The sequence below is a fragment of the Achroia grisella genome, unplaced genomic scaffold, assembly GCF_030625045.1.
Source record: "Achroia grisella isolate CSIRO2021 unplaced genomic scaffold, CSIRO_AGI_Agris_v1 utg460, whole genome shotgun sequence".
In the NCBI taxonomy this organism is placed as follows: Eukaryota; Metazoa; Arthropoda; class Insecta; order Lepidoptera; family Pyralidae; genus Achroia; species Achroia grisella.
The window spans coordinates 1,572,279-1,599,368 of NW_026712870.1; the positions used below are offsets into that span (position 1 = coordinate 1,572,279).

General features: G+C 35.9%; 3 protein-coding genes across 3 annotated transcripts in view; 1 reads left to right on the forward strand and 2 right to left on the reverse strand.

Annotated features, from left to right (window-relative positions):
* Positions 1-6,382: 6,382 nt before the first annotated feature.
* LOC131845196 (eukaryotic translation initiation factor 2D) lies at positions 6,383-17,570 on the forward strand. The gene is made up of 12 exons (XM_059194237.1): positions 6,383-6,541; positions 6,620-6,878; positions 7,680-7,852; positions 9,551-9,692; positions 11,717-11,888; positions 12,433-12,562; positions 13,276-13,372; positions 13,915-14,120; positions 14,871-15,012; positions 15,677-15,829; positions 16,533-16,676; positions 17,383-17,570. The coding sequence occupies exons 1-12, from the start codon at positions 6,486-6,488 to the stop codon at positions 17,476-17,478; spliced, it is 1,770 nt and encodes a 589-aa protein (XP_059050220.1). The 5' UTR covers positions 6,383-6,485; the 3' UTR covers positions 17,479-17,570.
* An 830-nt stretch (positions 17,571-18,400) lies between these two features.
* LOC131845197 (uncharacterized) lies at positions 18,401-21,072 on the reverse strand. The gene has a single exon (XM_059194238.1). The coding sequence runs from the start codon at positions 20,973-20,975 to the stop codon at positions 19,008-19,010; it is 1,968 nt and encodes a 655-aa protein (XP_059050221.1). The 5' UTR covers positions 20,976-21,072; the 3' UTR covers positions 18,401-19,007.
* A 3,315-nt stretch (positions 21,073-24,387) lies between these two features.
* Positions 24,388-27,090, reverse strand: part of LOC131845194 (kinesin-like protein Klp68D) — a 65,973-nt gene continuing 63,270 nt past the window's right edge. Inside the window, exons 11-12 of the mRNA XM_059194235.1 lie at positions 26,200-26,542; positions 24,388-24,817 (exon numbers count right to left, since the gene is read on the reverse strand). Of these exons, the coding sequence (XP_059050218.1) occupies positions 24,701-24,817; positions 26,200-26,542 (460 nt within the window). The 3' untranslated portion in view covers positions 24,388-24,700. The remainder of the gene's footprint in view (positions 24,818-26,199; positions 26,543-27,090) is intronic.

Consider the following 27,090-nt stretch of genomic DNA (forward strand, 5'->3'; position numbering starts at 1 on the left):
GCAATAATATCAGAATGGATATAGCCATTATGGACCAATTTCCAGTTTTCATACCAATACCAAGGATTTCCAATACCTATTTTGGGGAATAGTAGGTATATCTAAATATATATACCTCTAAGGTGACTGACTGACGTAGTGATCTATCAACGCACAGCTCAAACCACTGGACGGATCGTGCTGAAATTTGACATGCAAGTAGATGTTATGACGTACGCATCCGCTAAGAATTTTTGTTATAGGATTTTGATTAATTCTACCCCCAAGGGGATAAAATAGGAGATGAAAGTTTGTATGAAATTTTGTCAATTTTAAACCGATCCGGCTGAGACTTTGCATGCATAAAGCTACTATGACTTAGGCATTCCCTAAGAAAGGATTTTGATAAATTCCACCCCTAAGGGGATAAATTAACGCGAGCGAAACCACGGACAAAAGCTAGTTTAAAATATAGATATAGTATTTGTAAATAAACTGGCTTTAAAAAAACGTAATTTAATTGAGTCTCTTGTCAATTCTTAATTGGATCTACATACCGCGGAAGGACTTATGGAGCGGCTGAAGGCCAACTCCCGCCTGACGGATACGACTTTAGTTTGAAGGCACCCCAAAGGGGTTCGAACCTCGGACCGTCGTAATATCGATCCCCGTTTGAATCAAACGGGGGATTGATCGGAGGGGATATATGCTCATATATTTGTTTATGGTATGGTATTGTCATGCACCTATAAATATAATATTGAACGACGCAAAATATTTGGTGTAGGCGGAAGTGTACACGTGGACAGTTTTATGGTCATTATTATTTATTATTGATGTCATTATATCAACTAGCTGACCCGCGCCACTTCGTCTGCGTTTCATTTATTCACCTTTTGCAATATTTTTCATTGCAGCTCCGCTCCTATTGGCCGTAGTGTTATATAGTTTAAAGCCTAGTTTTATTATTATTTTTCTTAAAACAAATTCTCATCTCCCCTCTTGAGGAGAGGAGATGGCAACTTACCCCCGGCAGAAGCACAGTCGGCCGGGGTTCAGGGCCTCAGGGAGAGAAACCGGCGTACAATGCGGGCAGAATCTAAAGAGCACCGCTTTCTGCATCTTTATTATTATTATTTTTATATATATATATATATGTTATATCTCTCATTGATTAGGTAATAGATAATTGCGGGTAAAAATCACCAAACAATGACAGTATAAATTATGAATGATGAGGATGGATAATTTTATTATAATTCTTTATTTTTTCTCAGCTATTGCTGGTTTTCTCCACACTTACGGGCCGAAACCAAGTAAGTGCAGAGTGTGTGTATGTGTGTGTGCGCGTGTATGTATGTGTGAGTGTGTGTGTAGTTATTGTGTGCCTGGTGTGACTGGTGTTATATCATTTTCATCGATTTCGAAAAATTTTCGGACTGTACGATAGGTATTTAAGATGGCAGCTTTTTGAAGGGTGATGTAAAGTGTTTTTATTATTATTATTATTATTTATTTTATATTTGTATAGGTAAAAGGCAAAAGATTTGGTATACGGAGAAAATATATATATTCGGATAGTATTGACAACAGAATGTGAAGTGATGTATTAAAACAAGAATGTATCTAATAATTAAAGAACTATATATTCAAATACAAATTTATCATATAAAATATATATCTTATTAACCAGGTACAACAAAAGCCTTCCCCGAGAAATGGACTATCAAATTCAAAATCAAAATCATTTATTCATGCAGGACATTTTAGCCGCTTATGAACGTCAAATGTTTACATTATAGTTTTAATTTTTTCCCTACTGTCCAGTTCGGTATATAGATCCAATTGAGAAGAATTGGCAAGGAACTCAATTGAATTACTTTTTTTTTAAAGCCAGTTTATTTACCATGTATATTTATATAGGTGTCTATGTCTAACATTAAATGAAAATCCCGTTCATGACCAACTATTGCCATGCACGCTCGTCATTCAAGTAATCGTTTAGTGAGTAATAGGCTCTGCTCAGTAAATATTTCAATATATCCTTTGGTATCTTATTGTAAATTTTTATACCTATTGACTTTTTCTAAACGATACTTAGGGACAGCAAGTTTGTCTTTATATCTAGTATTAATATTATGAATATTGCTGTTTTTTGGAAATAAGTCAAGATTTTTATGAACATATAGGATATTTGAATATATAAATTGAGAAGCAACGGTGAGAATATTTTCTCCCTCGGCCTCTTTGAATTTCTCTCTTAATGAGTCACGACTCTTCATACAGTAGATCGCTCGAATGGCACGTTTTTGTAATATGAATATATTTTTAATATCTGCCGCTTTTCCCCATAATAATATTCCATAAGAGACTAAACTATAAAAAATAACTAAAATCTGTGTACTGTCCAACCTTACGCACGGCAAAAGCTGCTGAACTCAGTTTCGCTGCGAGGCTTTGAATTTGTGCTCCCCATTGTGTTTTATTATATGGTGTGATTCCTATATCTCCAAGATAGATATCCAACAGATAAAATAATTTTTCAATTCGCACAAGTAGTTCCTAAGATTAGCGTGTTCAAACAAACAAACAAACTCTTCGGCTTCATAATATTAGAATAGATCGGTGCAATTCCTGCACCGCCACGTGGGTGAGCAGTGTGGGTCTTTGTTTACACCGATACGTTTTTAATATTCATATTACTGATCTACGACGCAATTGGAATTAATTATTTAATATATTATTAATTAGCTGTACCCACGACTTCGTCCGCGTGGTTTTTAACTTTATTTTTCTAAAATAAAAGTAGCCTAAGTTACTCTTTATTACATCAGCTACCTGCCAAAAAAAGTGTCGTCAAAATCGGTCTAGCCATTTCAGAGATTAGCTGGAACAAACATACCGACAGACAGACAGACAAAAATTATAAAAAAATGTTAACTTGGTATATGTACCGTATATATATATTCATATGCATGTAGTAAAAAACGGTTATTTCAAACAGACACTTAAATTTTATTAATATTGTTTGTTTGTAATTCTTTATTGTACAAAATATTAATAGATACATATGTCTTAAAAAAATAAATAAATGGTACAATGGCGGACTTATCCCAAAAGAGGGATTTCTTCCAGTCAACCTTTGAGTGACTGAAAGGAATTGTGGAGTGGTGGATACAAGTACAATAAGAAAATACGCGTCGAAAAGCAATATATATAAAATAATAGTAAATCTAATAATCATTTTAATAGAAGCATAAATAATATTATTGCCTATATAAAAATTTAATATATAATTTATTAATTAAGAAAATCCATTATTCAAAGAAACTTATATTTAAGCACTTTTCAATAGTCATACTTATTTTTTAGCAAGAAACTAGTGTGTTGCTATTGTATTCAGTGTTTGAAATACAGAGCAACTTTCTCAAGTAGTAATATGATATTAAAAAAAATTTTTTTTTATATTTCATCTCCAGTCCGTATCAGACCTTCAGTGTGGTCAGAGAATAAACTTTGTAGGTGTTGATGACGATGATGATGATGATGATGATGTTTATGACGATTAAATGATAAATATTAAAAAATAATTCACTTGCATTTAAGAACTATATTTATCATGAACTCCATTGACAATATAGCGTGGCTCTTCAATTATTTATGAATGAATAGAATGATTTTTCAAGCATTAATCCTAAATTCCGAGTGTACTCAGAATAGAATAACTTTTAGTTCGCAAACTTAACTTTAGTAACATTTTATCTATGACCCCACACTAGGCTATGTATCTGTCACAGATAACATAATGTTTATATTCTTTATTGCACAGATAATACAAAGATATTATAATTTAGAGACAATGTGAGCAAAGGTGGACTTATCCCTAGAAGAGATCAATATTTGCTATAGTTAAAGTTTTTCTGTCAGTACATTCAGTTCATCGCTTTGTTATTTATTGATATAGTGTTCATGTTAAAGTGAGGTTTTTTAAAAGCAATGGCGTACGTTGCGTGAGACAACAGCGTGTCTGTCAGCTTCGACCTCCGATACCTAGCACCGCTGTCGCCGGCTGCCCTGATTACACCACTTACCAAACGTATGTATATTATACAGGTATTCCCCTCCGATCGATCCCCCGCCCAATTCAAACGGGGATCGAAATTACGACGGCCTGAGCCGAGGTTCGAACCCCTAGTGGTGCCCTCAGACTAAAGTCGTATCCGTCAGGCAGGAGTTGGCCTTCAGCCGCTCCATAAGTCCTTCTGCGAGTTTGGAGTGCCATCTGCACTCGCCTCCTAACGTCCGGTGAAGCTGTAAAGGCCAGCTGCGGCCAACAGCATTAGAGTAGTCCGAAAAAAAAATAATATACAGGTCATATATCTATCGCCCTCTTAATTATTTATTTATTTAAACTCTTTATTGCACCAGACAAAGAAAACACACAAAATGATATATTACATAAACTGATACGAAAGGCGGTCACATCACTAAGAAATCTCTTCCAGAGTACTTAGAGAAAGTAACATTAAGATAAGAAAGGGGTAGGTGGTGCACATAATGAACATAAATATGTACATATACAATTGTACATAATATACCTATTAATATATATAATAAAACTAGCTTTTGCCCGCCGCTTCGCTCGCGTTAATTGATCCCCTTAGAGGTAGAATTAATCAAAATCCTTTCTTAGCGTATCCCTACGTCATAACATCTACCTACATGCCAAAAGTTCAATCCGATCCGTACAGTGGTTTGGGCTGTGCGTTGATAGATCACTATGTCAGTCACCTTTGAGTTATATATATTTAGATATTAACATACGTATACATACATATACTTAATAATGCACATACATATCTTCAGAAAGTATGAAGGGAACTATGATTCTATTAATCAAAGAACAATATGAAGTTAAAGGGATCTCTTAGGTATGATGATTATTTGCTTTTTTTCGGACTACTCTAATGATATTGGCCGCAGCTGGCCTTTACAGCTTCACCGAACTACAGGGGACGAGTGCATGGCACTCCAACCCCGCGGAAGGACTTATGGAGCGGCTGAAGGCCAACTCCCGCCTGACGGATACGACTTGGGCGACGTCTGAGGCCACCGATATGGGTTCGAACCTCGGCTCAGGTCGTCGTAATTTCGATCTACGTTTGAATTGGACGGTGAATCATTCGAAGGGGGTTTGCTAATAGCACAGATAACATAATATTACATACTAATAGTAAAGTATAAAGAAATAATATTAATAAAAGTTATACCTATTTATAATATAGTTCTTATTCCTGATATTTTTATTTTCTTTAGCTATCTGTATGAAGGATCGTGTCGGGAAATCTGCGCTGTAGTATAATTTACATAAATGACACAGCTGGCTGCTGTAAAGTAGCCGGCTTCCGGCCGGCCGGTAAACGCTGACGCTGGGGTGTTTCACCCCAGTAGAATGCTCGGACAATGAGCTAAGGCTCGAGACCCGCACCCAGCGGTCCAGAACGGACCAGCGGACGACCCAGTCAGTCAGTATAATTTAATTATACGTATCGATGTGGGAGTTACATTCAACGTTACCTTACTTTACCTTAGAATATAAAAAACAAATATTGTAAGTATTACTGAAACTTGTGTATTTACTGCTAAATAAATGTTTTTTACTACATATTGTTATTGGAAAGCGTCGGTGTTAAAATGGAAAAGGGCTTACGAATTTTGATTTAATTAGTTATGTGCGCAATTGATTACCAACCTGACTTCATCTTCATTCCTATATTCCTCCTATATATTCGTCACTAGCACCCCGCCTTCGTATACCAGTAGCGCAGGCGAATGCAATGCATTATTACCGTCCATTTAAAAAAAAAGTAGAGGCAAAGAGATTTCCGTATCTACCTAGCAAAAGATTCATAATGAAAAAAATGGTTACAATTATCAAGTTGCAAGATACGTTTCTGCAGGAGTAGGTAGGTATACTTTATGTAAATAAATCTATTCTTTACCTTAGGTACTACTGGACTCTTTCTTATTATCAATCTGTCTTCTGTACGCAGACTAAATAGGCAGTCTGACCATAACAGAACATTTAAACTAAAAGTCTCTGTTAAGTAAAGGTTTTCAAAATTATGCATTGAATGCAAGACAAGACGATCTGATAGTAACTGTATATAGCCATAATTTTTTAATTTAAAATTTTGTCATTCAGACATGCATTGTCAAAATGACTAAATTTCGATACATCGTTCATCCGCAGCCTTCAAGGGGATAAAAATTTGTGGATAGATACTGTTTTGCATTTTGTAATCTGTTCTTCTGTCGAGAGCTGTCTTATCTGTTGTCGTTGTCAATGTCATTGTCAATGTCAGGTGGTAAAAATACTGTAAATAAAAATCTGCCAATTTTCTGTATTTAAATTTTATTATACTTCTACATCGATTTATGAAAGCATGTAAAAAGCTTTTTTCTAAGAATATTCGACTGGAAGTTGTATTAGAAAATTATCTACGATGTTTGCTAAACCTTATAAATTAAAATCAAATAATACACTGAAGAATACAGAAAAGTACACGCATTTCTCTTTAACCTCTTTATGAGTTCACAAACAAAGACTAATTTTATTACACCTGTTCGTAATTTTCAGGAAACACCTCGCTCAACGAATACTACATTATTTTCCGGGGGTTACTGAAGAAAAAGTTAAAGACCTGGTGCCAGTGAAGTCTACTAGCAGTTGTATGAAGTTGGTGCTGCATTCTGGTGAAACAGTGGGTGTATATGTGGTGGACGGTCTACCTATCATGATTGAAACTGAAGAACAATTAGTGCCAACTGTGTGCGCCCTGTGGAAGATCCCTGATCTGATTCCAACCATCACAATTCACACGCCAGTGCTGGCTAAGGTAATTTCACTCCAATGGATATAGACTGTCTATACTCCAATAATAATAGAATTCTTTGTTGCATGCTATTAATGCAACAAACACTATATAAGAAGGTGTTTAACAAATGTATAATATTCTCTTATAGATAACCTATCACATTTCAATTTATTAAGTGGTAAACAATGATATGCAAATAGTTCAATCTATTTTTAAATGACTGTTGAAAAGTAAGTCCTTTTTCCATGCAATTTAAATACCAATAACATAGAAGAATGTTAATTTATCATGGGACTCGGTATATAAAAAAATTGTATCAGAAGGTAAATTTATAATAAGTAATAATATAAATTTATTTAGCAAAAAAGTTAAGTTATTTCAAGAAATTCAAATTCAAATTCAAAATATCTGTATTCATGTAGGTCTATTACAGACTCTTATGATATATCAAATCTACCGTCAGTTCGGAATGGTATCGAGATGACACTGAAAAGAAGAAACTCAGCTCGTATTTGTTTCAAATAAGAGTGGATCATATTTATAATAATACACAGTCATTAAAATTCAAATTTGGAGAATAGAGTGACCACCAGCTATCACAAAGAACAAAAAAATTTATCAGTGTTCGCAACTTGAACAGATCAGTCCCCACAAGCAGCACCCGTTCACGAGTATGACGGATTGTGTTTCTATTGGTAGGTGAGATATAGCAGTGAAACTGGGAACATGGGTTCAGTGAATGATGAATGATGTGGTACATAAGTCGAGCCGTCAGCTTGTTCGCTATTCTACAAAAAAAATGCTCTACTGTGACTGTTTCAGGTGCTGGGTGGTGCTCCATTATACCTGCCCGGGGTGACACTGCCACCGGGTGGTGTGGGCTTTCCAAGATTTGCCCGTGGCTCATTATTAGCAGCATGCACCTTGGACAATAGCGCTGCTGCTATTGTGGGCCGCTCCATGCTCTCCAGTGGTGATATGCTGCTCAGAGCTGCGTGAGTTGATATTACTTCATCTGACAATTAATCGGTGTATTTGTTAACATACCACCTGTTTTTTTTTTATATTAGGACGGTGGCAAACATGCATACGGCCCATCGGATGGTAAACAGTTACCATAGCTTATGAACGCCTCAAACACCAGAGTCATGTGCGCGTTGCCGACCCTTAACAAACATTTATATACCCTCCTTCAAAACCCTATGCTGTACTCTGACGAGAGAAATTCTGCAAGCAATTTAAATTTCATAATCTAAGTGTATTATGGTGGAATCTCCTCTGAAACTGCACTGTCTGTCACATGTTTAATTCTAGCAGAACGTAAACATTTATATTTTTTAGTATTATTGTTAATTAGCTAATCGCCCTGCCCTTCGTACGGGTGTACATGTATTATATATATAAACCTTCCTCTTGAATCACTCTATCTATTAAAAAAACCGCTTCAAAATCCGTTGCGTAGTTTTAAAAGAGCATACATAGGGACGGAGAGACAGCGACAGCGACTTTATTTTATACTATGTAATGATGTTGGTTTGCGAGTTTACTTTTGTATATGTAATTAGAAAAATGCAATTTTTTATATCACGTGCTTATAATTCACACAAGTTCAATGACTCAACCAACAACAAGTAAATAAACAGTGGTAATGGTAGCCTATAGAAATACTTCAGACATCACAAAATACATATGATAGCCTGGTTCACTGCATGTATATTTAAGGAGTTATGCCTCCATACGCCGTAATCAAACTATCTCTAATAATTAAAAATAAGTAAGAAATTTAATTTACGTTTATTAATTTTTTTTAACTTTCGTGTAGAATAGAATAGAAAATCATTTATTCAAATATACTTACATTGAAGCACTTTTGATTAGTCATCACATTTTTTTTAATCTACTACTCATTCGGAAAGCTGTCTCATCACAAGAAGAACGAGCAAAAACTTGTGTGTTGCTCTTTTAAATAATTTTATTCTTACTTTACAATTTAAGTCTAAGTGTGTGAATACAAACTACAGATTAGCACTAATTCAATTAAATAATCAAATAGAAAAAATATTGAATACACAACAACTGGTTAAACGATTAATAAAAGGAAATCAGTCATAGTGATTTGATTAGAGCAGACCAGTATCTAACGCTCGATCACAAAAAGAATGAGCAAGAATCTTGTGTGTTGCTCTTACAAAAAATCCTTGTAAGTTTACATTTACAAGTCGAAACGTGTGAATACAAACTACCAACCAGCACTAATTTATCAGGGTCAAATATAAATATATAATAAGATTAAATCAGTCGTAGTGACACAAGACAAGTCCCTACAAGCAGCGCTCGTTCACGACTATAACGATTGAGCCAGCCATCACTGCGCTCGACCATATTTTAGGGAGCCCAATGACCCGGCCTACCACGCCGCCACAAGTTTGGACATTTTAGTGAGCATGACTACTTAAAACACCAGTGTTTAATACGCGTTATGTATATTTATGTAAATAAAAGTATTTACCTCTCGACACGTTTCGGCTAGGTTGCACTAGCTGTGGTCATAAGCAGACCAGAATAACGGCTATATCAATGTCAGTAGGCGCCAGCTGTTTTTTCAACTTCGTTGACAGAGGTAAAGCTTTTATTTACCATAAATTTATTCATTTTAGTAAAGCTATAATTAACAACCTTGTTATAATTTTCAGGGGTACATGTTTAGAATCTATACAAGTGTATGGAGACCTTTTATGCAAAGAAACAAAGTTTGACAAAGTTGAGCGACCGAAGCTTGGACCTCCAACCTATGGTAACACTACCCCTGACAGCCTCGCTACAGATATTAGTCAAGTTAGTTCCTTTTTTATTTGTGTAACTAGAATGATAAACATAATGATGAGCTCACGAGGATATACTGGAATTACATTAAATAAATTTAAAACATTTATTAAATCAGACGAGGAAAAATGTTAGGACACTTGATACGGCACGATGATTTCATGAAAATTATTATTGAGGGGAAAATACAAGGAAAGAGGGGGAGGGGAAGACCAAAGAATAGCTACATCAAACAAATTGAGGACAAAATGGGAGTCGTGTCGTATCAAGAATTAAAGAGCATGATGGAAGATCGCGGAAAGTGGCAAGAGCTCCACCGACAAGAGCGTAGCTCTTAAATTATGAATGAATGAAATTAAATCAGATTTATTGAGCAAAGCCTATTGCTCACTAAATGATAAATATAACCCCTTCCATCGATCCCCCGTCCAATTCAAACGGGGGTCGAATTACGACGGCCTGAGCCGAGGTTCGAACCCCTAGCGGCGCCCTCAGACTAAAGTTCTATCCGTCAGGTGGAAGTTGATCTTCAGCCGCTCCATAAGACCTTCCCTTAGTTTGGAGTGCCATCTGCACTCGCTCACTCGTGAAGCTGTAAAGGCCAGCTGCGGCCAACAGCATTAGAGTAGTACGGAAAAAAAATGTGCATAACAATAGTTTATGCACGGGATATTCATTTAATGTTAGATATAGACACCTATAGATATACACTAACCTACTATCTATAGATATTTACCTATAGATATAACTATACAATGTAAATAAACTGACTTTAAAAAACAATCAATTAGGTTTTTTTCCAGTTCATCTGTATAAACGGCTCAAATATCCTACGTGAATAAATGTTAAAATGATTTTTCGATTTTGCTATTTAACCGATTTATTTTATTTTCTTAATGAATTTATATTAACTCTTCGGCGACCAAACTGCGAATTGATCCGAACTATTCAATGCCAGAAGATGCCTCGTTCAGAAGCAAAACACGACGCAATATGGATAGATTCAATAACAATTGGAATTTGATCACCTTTAGAGAAAAAAATATATATCTATGTATCAGTTATCTAGTACCCATAACACAAGCTTTAGCTAACTTAACTTGGGACTAGATGGCGCTTTATGAATTGTCCTGAGATTATTATTATTATATTAGAGAAGGTACTAACGGATAGTCAAGTTTCCGCACTGAATATTTGTGGTCTCACACGTGCTAATTGTAGCGTGTTTGTTTAACTTCCTAATTTGTTATTAATTAAAACACCGGTATAGATTTGACGTATCTGTATTAAAGACTACCATTACAACAATCAGGAATAAAAAAAAGTAAATGCGCTTCAATCACTTAACACTAGAGCGCCATCTATGTCGAAATATTGTAACTAATTTTAGCCAGCGGAATTGAACAAAATAATATAAATCATCGAGTAGTGAAATAGTCTTCCACAAAATAATACCTAATTCTATTAAATATATTAGATTTTGACTCTGCCTCTCATACTTCCGTGGGCACTAATCCACTTTCTAATACCTGTATCATACAATTTTAGCACAAGAATTGTTTTACAATTCCATTATCAAATTCAAAAATCATTTATTCATGTAGGACATTTTAGCCGCTTATGCACGTCAAGTTTTTACATTATATTCTTTTTTCCCTACCGTCCAGTTCGGTATATAGATCCAATTGAGAAGAACTGACAAGAAACTCAATTGAATTACTATTTTTTTAAAAGCCAGTTTATTTACAATGTATATGTATTTATATAGGTGTCTATGTCTAACATTAAATGAAAATCCCGTTCATGACCAACTATTGCCATGCACGATCGTCATTCAAGTAATCGTTTAGCGAGTAATAGGCTTTGCTCAGTAAATATTATTTAACAGATGTTTTGAATTTATTTAAGGGTAATTCCAATATATCCTTTGTATCTTATTGTGTTTTTTTATACCCATTCCCATAAAAGACCTATTGACTTTTTCTAAACGATACTTGGGGACAGCAATCATCGTAACTGTATTGCTTTTTCCACAGTTAAATATACAACTAAATGTAAAAGAAGAATGGCCAAGCTTAACAAAACAGATGGACCAAACGGAAGCGCCCGCGCCGGTACCAAATGAGCCAAAATTAATACCAGAAATACCACACACTGAAACCGTAGATAATACTGAAGTAATTGAAAATGAGGATAGTATTATAACAGGTATGTTTTTTCGTTTAATTATTATATAAACCTATGGACGCCTGAATCACCAGGGGAGTAACGTGCGACCGTTAAATTGCCGACTTTTAAGAAACCTTAATATAACCTTGAGTAACCCCATGCTGTAATTTCCCAAGAACTGTCATTAAAATGATTATGCGTATGCCATTTCTACTCGCCCCCTATGGTTCGGTGAAGCTTTCAAGGCTAGCTGCCGCGAAAAACATTAGATTTGTTCAAAAAATAAAAAAAAAAACAAAATAAGAACTGTTTATTCCAGGTAACTTGAGTCAACTCGAGTTCCTTGAATTTCAACTCGATTTAACTCGAGTTACCTGAATTTAAACTCGATTAAACTCGAGTTATGTTTATTACGAGTTAGCAAATCTCTAGGAGGAAGCTCCTCTGAAACGACACTGTCCGAGACCACTTAGGTTCCAGCGTGTAGGGAGAGATAAGATTTCCCTGATGATGGCAAGCAGTGCGATGCTAGAAGGTAGCGATAAGCATCAGTTAATTTTAAGAGTTTTATCATAATTTCCAGAGTGTCCCCAAGTGGAGGAGCCTAGTATACCTGCAGATATGGACGGGCTGCTACAGTGGTGCCTCCTGACTTTCATCAAACTAGAGAGCAAGCGCATAGAGCTACCGCTCAAAACCAATTTACTATACAAGTAAGCTCCATTAATTACCATAAATTTATCTATTAGACGCCAGGACGGCCGCGGTGATCTAGCGGTTTAGCACACAGCTTTTCTTCGATGGTCGCGGGTTCGATTCCTTCCGCATAGTATAAACATTTTATATTTTCTATGTACTGATATTAAGTATCTATTTATTTATAAAAAAAATATCTATGTATTAATATCACTTGTTATACCAATAACACTAACTCTGCTTAACTTAGGACCAGAGTTATTATTATTATTATTATTTTATACATCACACTGGGGAGATGAGACGACCATATGTGATTTTTTTTATAGATGATAATGGGATGGTTCACCCGCCTGCGCTAACGGTTTACGCTAGTGGGTCACCGGTAGGGGATGATATAATTAGCATGAGGTCAGCCCATCATTATAAAGTCCTGGTAAATTTGTCACGATGGGCTGCTTCCTAAGGGGAACCTCGTCGAGGACAATCTGATGGGTTGACGAGATTGAGTATATACTCAATCTCGTCTAACCATCCCAGTTTTAACGAGAATTGAGTAATCATAAGTGTCGTGGTGTCACATTTCGAAATCTACAAAAGGCTAGACAGCCATGGTGGTATACTGGTTTAGCAGACCGCTTTACTTCAGATGGTCGCGGGTTCTATTCTTCGCACGGTACAAACGGTATTTATAATTCTAATTACATATGAAGGTGTTTGTCGATTACAGAAATCACCTGATGTCCCTGTGTCCATCAGACCGAACTCTGGAGGTGAAGAAATCCAGCTACAAGAAGATGGGGAAATTCTTAGAAAGCATGCAGCAGGTTCGATGCATACATATGTATAGGCGACCTCGGTGAATCATCAGGCAAGCAAATGTTTGTACCGTGTGAGGAATCGAACCCGCGACTATCGGAAGTAAAGCGTTGCACTAAACCACTAAACCACCAAGGCCGTCAATATATCTATATCTTATATATAAAATTCTCGTGTCACAGTTTTCGTTCCCATACTCCTCCGAAACAGCTTGACCGATTCTCATGAAATTTTGTGAGCGTATTGAGTAGGTCTGAGAATCGGCCAACATCTATTTTTAATCCCCCTAAATGTTAGGGGTAGTCCACCCCTAAATGTTTTTTTTATTTTTTAGACAAAATTTTTAGTTTATTTTATGATACAACATACAAAAATACATACAATCCTAAATTTTCACCCTTCTATCACCAACCCCTATTTTTTTATAGCGTTATTAATTTATAAGGCAAAACAACGTTTGCCGGGACACCTAGTCTTTTTATAATTAGACAGACAATGTTTAGTAGTTACTGTACATCGTAAAATACAATATGTTGATGATGCATTACAGCAAGGTCTGCTGGAGGTGCGCGAGATAGAGAAGGGCGTGGACGCGGTGGTGGCACTCAACGCGGCGCATCCGCTAGTAGCCGCACACGCGGCCGTCCGGGCGACCTCCACGCGGACCACACCCACACACGCGCCGGCCCAGCCGCCGCTCGTGCGAGAGATGTTCTGCGTGACGGCCGCCGTCGCTGAACTGTTCCCCGCGCACAAGTCAGTTTCTTTTTTATTAGATGACTAGCTGTTCCCGCGACTTCGCCTGCGTGAAATTTAACTTTATTTTTCTAAAATAAAAGTAGCCTAAGTTACTCCTTATTACATCAGCTAAGAAAAGTCCCATCAAAATCGGTCCAGCGATTTCAGACATACATGTTATTTTGATGTATGTACCGTATTTATATTCATATGCATGTAGTAAAAACGGTTATTTCAATATTACAGACAGACACTCCATTTTTATTTATATATATATTTCAAAGTTCATTTATAACCAACTGATAAATCGATAATACTCCCCGTATAGTAGATTTCTCAGTTGGTTATTATGGTAATAAAACTAGGTAATTATGGATAAAAATAATTTGCTTCCGTATATTGTGAAAAGATGAATTGAAACAAAAAACAAAAGAAGAACATTGACAGGAACATTTAAAAAGTATATGGCTATAAAAAAGTATTAACCAACGGCGGATCCAGGGGGGTCATGGTGCGTCATGACCCATGACCCACCTGAGCTGATTCCAGAACTTAGGTGGACCACTAATAGAACATAATGATTTTATTTATATATTTTGTCACCATACAGATTTTATGTAACTACATACCTTCAATATTATCAAAATTCAATTTTAAGTTCTTGACTTGACCACGACTATGTGACCCCCTCCTGGCGCCAAAGCTGGACCCGCCCTTCGTATTAACAAGGAGGTTTAATTTCCAACACAAGCATACTTTACTCCTCAGAAAAGGCACACCATTGACTCCAGCGGAGGTCCGCTCCACCCTCACGGAGTATGTCAAGTCGAGGAACCTCAACTCCTCGCAGCAGAAAGGCGCCGTCACGCTGGACGCGCTGCTGTCGAAGATTGTCAGCAAACCTGAACTGGTACGTAAACCAATGTGCTATGGAATTCAGTACACAAGCTGAAGAGTTTATTTGTTTGTTTGAACGTGCTAATCTCAGGAACTTTTTGTTCGAATTGAAAAAATATGTTTGTTTTGGATAGTCCATTTCTCGAGGATGGCTTTAAGCTATATAACATTACGCTACGACCAATAGGAGCTGCAATGAAAAATATTGGAAAATGTGAGGAAATGAAACGCAGACGAAGTTGCGTTTTAAATTATACCATATGTGTTATTCTCATGTATTAGCTATATTATTGTAAAGTTTCATTAAAATCCGTTAAGTAAATTTTGCGTGAAAGAGTAACAAACATCCATACTCACAAACTTTCGCGTTTATATTACTATTAAGATAAGATACAGTTGTTTTTAAATAGTTTCTATTTCTGGGTATGGTCAGTGAATGCCTATACATTTATATGATACTAGCCACTCGCCCCGACTTCGCCAGGGTGTACATGTATTGTACATATAAACCTTCCTCTAGAATCACTATCTATTAAAAAAAAACCGCTTCAAAATCCGTTGCGTACTTTTAAAGATTCAAGCATACATAGGGACGGACAGACAGCGACAGCGAATTAATCTTATACTATGTAATAATGTGCATACTTCAAGATTTGTTTTATGTATGTAATGACCAGGATCACATAAAGTGGGAAGAGCTGATGTCAGGCGTACAGAACAAGATGACGTCGAGTACAGAGATGCGGTTCGCAGACGGCAGCGTCAAGCTCATTAAATCCAAACTGGAGCCAATTAAAATGCAAGTTGCTACCAGGAGCGGCAACAAAAAGGTTTGCAGACACTACAATTAAATAATAATCATGTCCCATAAACTGGATGGTATTGAAAAAATGTTAATACAAATCTAGACGTGACTTAATTTGACATAAGTAAATTATTTTTGATTTATAAATATTTATAAAAAGAATAATGATTTCAGATTTATATATATGCCATGTAAAACTCGTCCTTTACAATATTATAAAGTTAAACTAACTGTAAACTTTAAAATAAATTCCAATTTGACTTAGACATACATTTATAATGCTAATCTATACATATAAATAAAATTGGAGTGTCTGTTTGTAATATTGAAATAAGTTTTTTACTACATAAATACGATACATACACCAAAATAACATTTTTTACAATTTTTGTCTGTCTGTTAGTTCCTAGTTGGCTAATCTCTGAAATGGCTGGACTGACTTTGACGGGACTTTTTTTAGCAGGTAGCTGATGTAATAAGGAGTAACTTAGGCTACTTTTATTTTAGAAAAATAAAGTTAAATTCCACGCGGACGAAGGCGCGGGAACAGCTAGTTTGAAATAATAGCTATGAAATATTATATCGCATGTAATAATTCTTGTACTCATCAAATATAAATGCTTTATATAAATTTTTTTTTCGATGAATTTTTGACAACCATAATTTAATCATTATGGTTGTCAAAATGAATTAATATAACAAATTACTTATCAAACATTATTGTATAGGTTACCCTGGTATCAAACCTCGAGTCCTTTGGATTCAACCTGCAATCACTGAGCCAAGAGTGCCAACATGGAGTGGCGGCCTCGTGCGGGGTCACCAGGTCGCCTGGCTCCAAGTTCGACCAGTTAATGCTACAGGGAGATCAGGTTAGCCATACCTCATTGGCTCATTCATAAAATATGTTCGGGCGCAGTAATGGCTCATCAGTCATACTCGTGAACGACTGCTGCTTGTAGAAACTGTCTGTCTGATTAGCACCACTGAACTACTTTATTTAGTTACTCAACCACTTGGTTGTGTATTTAATATTTTGAATTGGTTTTTATTCACACAATAAAACTAAAAATGTAAAGATACAACAGTACAATAATAGACCAAAATTACTATGAAAATTGCACCTTGTACCTGTGCCTGACAACCAGACCCCAAATGTGCATGTGATAAAGATTGCATAATGTATGCCTTATTAAGCCGTATAAACTAAAATCATACATTCTTTAAGATAAAAAAAAGTAGCAATGAATTTGGTTTGAAAGTATATAATAATGAAAGGAGAATGGTGAAATATATAGAAATAGAAATATTATTGAAATAAACTCAGTACAAGAAAGAAAATTGTTTATTTGATATACTGAAAATAATTTTTAAAATTTAATTTACATTTTATATTAATAATTAGAGTACCCACTAGGTCTCCGCTCAGCATATTACAAGCACTTTTGAATAGTCATATTTTTTATTCTACCGCTCATTCGGAACGCACATTCATCACAAGAAGAATGAGCAAGAAACTTGTGTTAAAAGTCTATATTTTATGTATATTCAAATAAACTTTGTTCAATTTCCTTGCAGACCTACTATGTGGCGAAATTATTAATTGAAAAATATGGATTACCTAAGAAATTCGTGGAGGGCGCCGACAAAGCACTGAAGAAGAAAAAGTGTTAAAAATACAATATTAATAAGTTGAAAATGTGATATATTTTTATGTGGTATTATAAAATAAAACACATACTAAGATTCTGTATATTTAATTATTATAACTACCTTAAACTATTACTACCATTATTACTAATATTTAATTTGATATAAAAGCTTATATTTTATAATATTTTATTAAAATTCATGGCAACAATTGAATCATTCTTTCTTTTATACTTATAGCCTAATTATTTATATAGATACATTTTGTCTAAACATTAAATTAAATTCAAAAGATATATAATATTTTCTTTATAAAATAATCTCTATATCTGTAATTTCCTATGTGAGGCATATTTTAAATGACAAGAAGAAACAACACTACTGGCCCTCATTTTGATTTGTATTTCATATTATTATTTTATAATATAAAATGGAAGACAAAAAAAGACTAAAAATGATCACAATAGTTAATATAAAGGCATTTGCAAACTTGCACAGTGCCTGCAAACTGTTGATATAATACATTTAGATTACATTTGCCGTTAAAAAATGTAATATATAAAAATTTATAACTAGAATATTCACTAACATAAGTAGCAATATGAGAAAAATATATCTAATTACAAATGCAATAATAATTTCATTAATTGAAATGTATAATAATGTATTGAATCATTAATTTCATTTTATACACATATTTGTATATGCATATGACATATCTATACTACAAGTATGCTGTTGTATGAGCAATTAAAATTAAAAACTACTAACCAATTTATTTCAAGCACATTTCATACCCAAACCAATCTCTATATAGGGGTGCTTGAGGTCAGAGGGGGTAGTTAAACTAATGAAACCCCCCACAACTGACTACTTACTCCTACTGCCTAAGTACAAGAAGTATATGGGATAAAAAATAAGTTCTTGATTATCATACTTCTGACCTAAATATTTTCTTAAATATTAATATATTCACTGCAAACACTTTGAACCTACTGTATATTCAGCATGGAACACTAAAAGATGCATTTTGTGAGGCTTTATTAAAAATTTGTTCACAACAGCATACAGAATTTCAAATAAAAATATATAATTTCACTATACTAGGGTTAGGGTGGGTAGGTGTCCGTATCATGTATATACAAATCATTACAATAATAATCTGGTTTCAGATCTAGAATGCTAAAAGAATACACTGAGAACTTACACTAAACATTATGTACTAACTAAAAGGGTAACCACAACCAAAATAGTTCACATATAATAAAAAAAATAGCATCTCTATGATGTATAGTATGATGAGATGAATACTATAATATACAATTGAATCTCAGGGTGCCAACCAAAGCTTAAACATACCTTATACAAGTTTAAAAACATAAGTTCTATGAAAAAGCTGAGTAAATTATCCTCGATTCATTATTATTTTGTCTTAAGTATTTAATGTTTGAATTATTAATCTGTGGGAATAGTTTACAAATTGATCACTGATATTTTATTAACTATTTCAAGATCCTAAATAACACAATTCATTCAACAATGAAGAATAAGTATTACACTTTTGTAGAAGTTTTAAATTTAAATGGCGTTTTAAAAGGAAGCAGAGATTTTCTTTTAGTTTTTTTCACCTCTGGAGGGACAGTTGGTGTCTGCGTGAGGAACTGCCGCATGCTGGAGCGAGTTCTGTCTGCAATATTTTCACTCACCTTGCTGCAAGTCGAGTCCATGCTCCACTGGCTGTGTGTTGAGAACATGGAGCACCTCGATGTATTGGAACCCTTAGATATAAGACTCGACTTAGATGGAGTCTTTTTAATACTAGTCTGACTCATATTGGTGATATCACTGAATATGTTCTTTGTCACTTTAGGCTGCTTGGAAGGTGATGAGTGCGCCCAGTTCACAGCAGATCTCTTCTCAGTGATCAACTTCTCAGGATCTAAGTACTTGAACTTTGTGATGTCTTTCTTGTCCTCCTGTTGCCTCGGTACCTGGTAACCTTCACTGTCTATGTTCTCCAAGTCGTAAAAGGTCAAAGTCACACTCTCATCACTTTCAGTAAAAGGATTGGCAGATGTAAAATGCACTTTCTTGGTGGACACATCGGGGAATATGTTGCGGCGAGGCATGTTCTCTTTAGTGAATTTTGTGGCTGTTATGATCATGCTACCGTCGCCGGGGTCCGCCGACAGCGAGCTGTCCAGGTCCTCGTACGCGTAGCTCTTCCTGCGAGGGCGGGACCGAGTCGAACTCGACCGCCGATGGCGTCGTGACGTCCACTGATTCTTCTCAACAGAAACCTGTGTCAACACAGGCGGCAGTGTTATACCGTTACTCTCTCTATCACAGACAAGGCCGGGATCATCAATAGGTACAATCTTGGTGGTAGGACTGTTCACAATTTCCTTAGCGATCAGATCTCTCTCCCTTTTGTTGAGTGATTCCTCTCTATGCCTCAGTGCAACTAGCCGAGATATCCATTGTTGGCTTAAAGTGTCTTCTGAGACTTGTTGTGGACCGTTGTACTTATCTAGAGCATTGCTGTATGGTCTTCGACTGCGAGGCACAAAGCCAGGCAACTCCAGTGCTAAGGCTTTCAATGTAGGAGACAAAGAGCCACAATCCGAGTTTGTTGCCTCATGTACTACATCTAGCTTCCTTCTAGGTTTGATATTACAGTAAATAGGGCTGTCTACATTCCTCAGATGTTTTCTAGGGAGTGGCTCCACAGGTCTACACAAGTCTACTGCCTTCTGTGAGTCACATTTGTTAGCATCAGACAAAGTACATGTATAATCAGTAGATACAAGTATTTCACTTAATGGGATGGGTGCAGATAGTGTTTCTATGTTTGCTAGCACTGTTGGGTGGTAAAGAACGACATCAGGTCGCAAGTTTACATTCCTGTCGTCTGTGAGGAAGCTGATCACATCCCTAAGGTCATCACTGTAATGAAACTCCTTGATTGGGTGTTGGCGAGAGCCGGGACGGTAACAAACCGCGTGCAACACGTTTCCCACCTGCCGCATCACGTCTCCCCTCACCCCAGTATCCAAACCGAAGCAATTCACCCGAAGTTCTCCACTGTCGCTCACAAAGATCGATCCAGTCGTGATGCATTTCTGTAACACTGTAAATTGCAACTCCTCGATTTGTTTACAGATTCGGCCGAGCTCGAACAATAGCTGCCAGATGAATCCCTCGGCGATATATTTGTCGGTGGACTCACAAAGCTGCAGTAATTCTTGTACACTTTGCCAAGAGATGTATTCAAGGACGAAGTACAAAGTTTTGGAAGGCCCGTGAAAAATGGTGTGGTAGTATCGTAGTAAACTCTCCGATGTCACTTTACTTAGTGTTTTCACTTCTACAAATATGTTTTGTATTTGTTTGTCCGAGTACGCGGAGCAATTGTACGCCTTCCATGCAAAAATGTTACTGGTGACCTTGTGTCTCACTTTGTAGAACGTACCACCGCAAAATACGTCTAACACTTGATAGTCTTTCAATTTTTCCATCATTAGCGTTATTAATTTCAATATTAATATTAAAAATCACATTTTGCGACCGAAACAAAGGGCGAAAAGATTTTAAATCGTAACGACGGTTAAATTTGTTGGAGACTAGTGACGCGTTTAATTAAAGCTTACTTTGTCGATAGTCGATGAAGTGTTTTTTTCATATTATAAAAAAAGCTTTCCCCGCGACTTCATCTACGTGATGGTTTAAATTTTTAATTCATAACTTCTTATAATATTATTTATATAAAATATTACTTGAGTATTACTTTTGTCTTTATCATTTTTTTAATATAAAATGTAGAAATTTTAGTTTTAATAAAAAAAAAGGTACTATTATATATATATGGGTACTATTCGTTTTTATTATAAAAAAAATTCGTCCTAATTCGAACCGTCCACATAATGACGACCGAGACAAGATAGAATTTAAAATACAGAAAGTAAATTTCTTAGCTTGTTAAATATAGCTATTTTCAATAAACCAATCATACCATTTTTTAGATCACGTTTCTTTTTATCAACCCCATAAGGAAATCGGCAAGAGAATAAACCATCATTTAAGTTCTACTCGACTTTATACATAGAATGATGATTCACATGATATATACGTTTTTAATTAGGTATTACTTATCATCAAAGTATAAAAACCGTTAAAGTTTTACTCTTGGTCCCTAATTAATGTCCTGTCAAAAGCGATATATTAGCAGTCTTTTGATTTTATTATATTTTTAACGTTTAATAAATGTGCTTCAAAAGCTTTAGTTACTTATTAATGAATAAATAAGTCAGTCTTACTTTGCATCACATGTTCATTAAAAATATATATAAAAAGACAGATCATGATGATGTTCATAGTTAATTTTAACGGTTAACAACAATAAATATATGAATCATTCAACATCGATATACGTCCATCACTATGCTATATATTTCATCGTCTAAAAACCAGACAAGAGAATAAATTACATACAGCTTTTCTGGGTGGTAATTATAAATTAAAAATTATTTACATTTATAGATAATATGTACTACTTGTAGCGACCGACCTGGTCTGATAGCTATGACTAATTTATTTGTTACTCAAGTAACTATTTATTTACACATGTCAACTTTGTTTTTTGGCAGTTTGTATTCACAGATTTTGAAAGTGTTATTCTGAACAACATTTATTAAAAAGAACTACCATGCAAATTTCTTATTCAATCTTCTCGAGTTGAGACTGCGTTACGAATGAGTGGTAGAATCAAAAATATGACCCATATACAATTTATTTCATTAAAGAATATTTTTATTTCTTTATATAAATAATAAACTATAGTTCCATTAAACGTTATAGTTGAATATATTTTTTGCACAAACTGATGGACTGCTATGGCAATACACTGGCATTTGTAAGAGTGGGACAGGGCAACTAAAAAGTAGCTCTCTTTTCAGTCAAATACATCCTATGAAAATGAATTTATTGTGTAATTGGTTTAAAATCAAGCATTTTCTTGTAAACTATACTTCTGTGTGAACATACTGCAATATGTGGAGGTAGTAGGATTTAAAATGCCTTAGATACACACTATTGCAATAGGCACATGCAAGTAATTATATAAATAAATAAAGATAGGTACCTACTTTGTTTTCCTCTAAATAAATGTATTTATTTGTTTGTATCTAATTACTACTAGTAGTACCACTAGAATATTTTTTATTATATAGGTATAGGCAAAATAAATCTAACATTTTTTATACTATTCACAATAAATAAAATGATATTACTTGTTTTAATGTACCTAGGATAAAATAGTATTGCAATAGAAAATGAATAACTACATTCTTTAAAAAATCATGCAAGGTTAATTTGGTAGAAAATAGACAAATAAAACAACCAAAAAAAATTTATATATTTTATTTGTGAGTATAAGCGTGTATGCGGCACGGCTGACTAGCGGTCTCCACTGACATATCACATGATTGCCTCCTATCGACATCGTTCCCAATTTCATACATACGTAAACGAAAGCAAATTATAGTTTCTACTATAATTATCTAATACATCACGTATATAAACAATTTGCGAAGCAAATAAACTTAATTACAGGAGATTTCATTTCACATGATTCCGGCATAATAAAATAATATTAATATTTGGTTTATGACTACTATATTGTTAAATAATTGATTTATTCACCACGTATTTAAAAAGTATTGTGCGAACGTTAGCAACCTACCTATATTACATCTATACTTTATAAATCCCTAAAATATATTTACAATATTTGTATACAAGAGCCATTGACTAGAAAACGTATCTTGAAATAAATATTAATATAGGTAAGATAAAATCACAAACAAATTTACAAATAAAGGAACTTGATCGTGATAAACATTAACACGTCGGGACCGGACTCGTTCATGGAATGGACTGTTATCTTTGGTAACGCATTTGAACAACAATATAACGAGTCGGTCTACTTAGCGACTCATAAAAATATTATAAATACTTACATTGAAAATACTTTAAAATTTCACATGAATTACAATATGGAATATAACAAACTACCTAATATCACATGCTTCGACACAAACGAACCGACCGAAGCACAAAATTAAATTAAAAAAAAGAAACAACAACAACGGTAAATAAAATAAAAACAATCAAAACGATCGACAAGCTGTATCGATAGGTACGCCCATCGTAATCTAAGGACTCCGGGTGATAAACGTCCATAAGGGTTTCCAAAACCACAAAATTCTCTATGCTTGAAAGCATAAACACATAAGTACGTTTATGACATAATATACTGGGTTAGCAGATTTTTTTGTGATTTTTATATTAATTCCGAAGTACTAGGATTATTATGTCCATGGATAGGCCAAATTGACTTTCAGTAAAAAAAATGTAGATTCACCGCGGCCATTTTAACCATGACAAACAAGAGGGTTGTACAAAAATGTATTTTGCCACTTGTAACACTATATACGTATATAGTCTGTCTGTATGTGTGTATTTTTTGTATATATATGATTATTTGACAAAATATTTTATTTGATTTTCTTACTTTACAAGTGGAAATATACTTGTTTGTTCAGAGTGGACGCAATGGCGCCCGATAGGGTCGAGACATTATAATCTATGACTATTATCCGCCTATACTGGACACTAACACGAGTGAGATCAACGCTGCGCCGGCGCACGGCCGCCTGTGTATCCGACTGCAGGTACAACATGACTGGAGCGTCGCGAAGTCGGTGTACCCTCCATTGTTCTATTATTTCATTTCATTAGTACATTACAATATAACAAAAAGTGATTTGATTAAGATATTTCATTGTTGATACTGTTTGTTTGTAATAGTTACGTGTACAATAGAAAACTTGAGCTAAAATATTTTTTTATAAAATTAATATTTCCAAACACCTTAGAATTAGAATATAAGATTTTCAGTCAAACTTTGAACCACTGGGAGAAAGTGTGGGGTTACAACTGTAATTGACCTCCTATTTGGTTTTACTCTCCTAGTACCTTTGCATTACAATATGTCATTAAAAATTCATTTAAATAAATAAAATAAAATAAATGGGAATGAAAGTATCATGCCCTACACTTCCTAGTTTGAATAATTGAACAGCGGAGAGTACACCGCGCTGGGCGGACGGTGGCGCAGAGTGGCGCAGAGTGGCGGAGAGTGGCGGAGAGTGGCTGAGAGTGGCTGCGAGTGTCGGACGGTCGGCGCCTACCGTCCGCCGGCGGTGCCGAGGCGGTGGTGCGCGGTGGGGGGCCGGGGACGCGCGGTGGGCTTGCGCGGCGCCGGCTCCATCTCGGGCTCCTTCTTCACCGGTGCCTCCGGTACCTGCAAACGAGAACAGACGTTGATATTATTAAAGAGAAAAACGTTTCAGTATCACTTATTTTTTGGGAAGAACAACTATAATTGTAACAAGAATCTTCATCGTGATCTTTTCAAGTTTTTATAGTTGCATCCCACCGACCACCGAAATGAGTAATGGCTACTGACTGACCGCCCATCGACTTGCAATTGGGTAACTCACCGAGAAGATCTACCACTTCCATCCAGAATTTTTCTCCAGTAATTCAGATCTTTAGGAATTCGGATTGTGAATTCTTTATATATATTTTATTTTTATGAGATTATCTGTATGTACAAAAAGTGGTTTAAGTATTTCAGCCAGTCATTTACTATTTATAATACAAATTCTGCTTACTATGCCACTAGATGGCATTGTTTGAACTGTTTTAAGATGCTCGACTTCTTGGCTAATCCTTGGCCTTGAGCATGTGCCCCTCTGCGACTCGGGAGTCTGATATACTTTTATTATTAATATTAATAAACATTATAGCTCGTCCACTCCAGAGGCACTGGACATCTTTGCACTGTTGCGGACCTAGTACATCTGGACGTGGACATAGATATAAGAATTGAAAGTATAAAGATATGTACTGTAATTTACTAACATAATTATACTACGTTTATTAACATAATATTTTAATCAGCATGTGAGACAACTAAAACGCCATCATATCCTGGAGCTACAAGATCGGCAGTTGCTCTAGGATGCAGATAGATAGATAGATAAAAAATTTATTCACGTTAAAGGCACACACACACACACACACACAAGGCACTGTAATAATAAGAACAAAAATAAAAACAGATATACACATTACATTAGTGAAGTTAAACAAACAGATGAGTATGTTTCCAATGGGAAGTCACTCTACATGACAGCATCACAGAATAGATTCGCTCATAGTGCTGGGACTGATAGCAAATGTACTCAGAGAAAAGAAACAAACATAATATGAAGAGAATCCTAAATACTTAATACTGTCGCGGTACTTGTTATAAGTTCATATTAGGGATGAAATTTGAAATATCATTACATAGTATGAAATAAAGTCGCTGTCGCTGTCTGTCCCTATGTATGCTTATATCTTTAAAACCACGCAACGGACTTTGAAGCGGGTTTTTTAAATAGATAGTGATTCTAGAGAAAGGTTTATATGTATAATTAGCTTTTGTCCGCGGCTTCGCTCGCGTTAATTTATCCCCTTAGGTGTGGAATTAATCAAAATCCTTTCTTAGCGGACGCCTACGTCATAACATCTACCTGCATGCCAAATTTCAGCTCGACCGTCCGGTGGTTCGGGCTGTGCGGTGATAGACCACCGTGTCGGTCACCTGCGAGTTATATATATTTAGATAGACTGTACCTGCGGGGGGCGGCGGTAGGCGCGCGTGGTGGGCGGCAGGGGCAGCGGCTGCAGGCGGAGCGGGGGCGCGCGCGGGCGGGGCGGGGGCGGCGGGGGCGGCGGGGGCGCGGGGGCGGCGTCGGGCGGGCGCCAGAGCTCGGCGTCGTCGTCGTAGCGCAGGCGCAGCACGGTGGCGCGGCCGGCCTCGGGCACGAAGCTGTCGGCGAGCAGCAGGCGGCGGCGCAGCTCCCCGATGAGCGCGGCCTGCAGCGCCTCGTGCTCGCGCCGCTCGCCGTCGTGCGCCTCGCGCTGCTCCACCATCTCCTCGCGCAGGCTCGCGTACTTCGACAGGCACTTTTTTAACCTGCACCGCGTGGACGCCTCTCAGATACCGACAGATTGGACTGCGTAACTTTTCGATACTCTACTTTAGGACTTCGAACTCGATAGGTCTAAATCTATGCAACCAGACAGGTACCATCTGAACCCACTTCTAATATACACGTAAATTCAAAATGAGTATACACCAATGCCCAAAGACACTAAGAAACGTCGGCTGTGAGCTTCTGACTTAGCTATAATGTTCGATGATCTTGGATAAATTCATTATCATCATCATCCGTCCTACTTCAGATGGTAGCAGGTACGATTCCTCGCACGGTACAAATGTTTGTTACGGTGAATATTATTTTGTTTATGGGTCTGGCTGTTTCCTACATATGTAGGCATGAATTTACAAAACAAAAATACATCCAAATATTTCTATCACTTATTTAGTACCTAGAACACAAACTCTGCTTAGAATTGATGGCATTGTGTGAATTGTGTGAATGGCATACCATTATACTATTATAATCGTATGTTTCCAAATCATTTCCTTATACGATATTTTCAAAAAGATAAAGAAGAAAC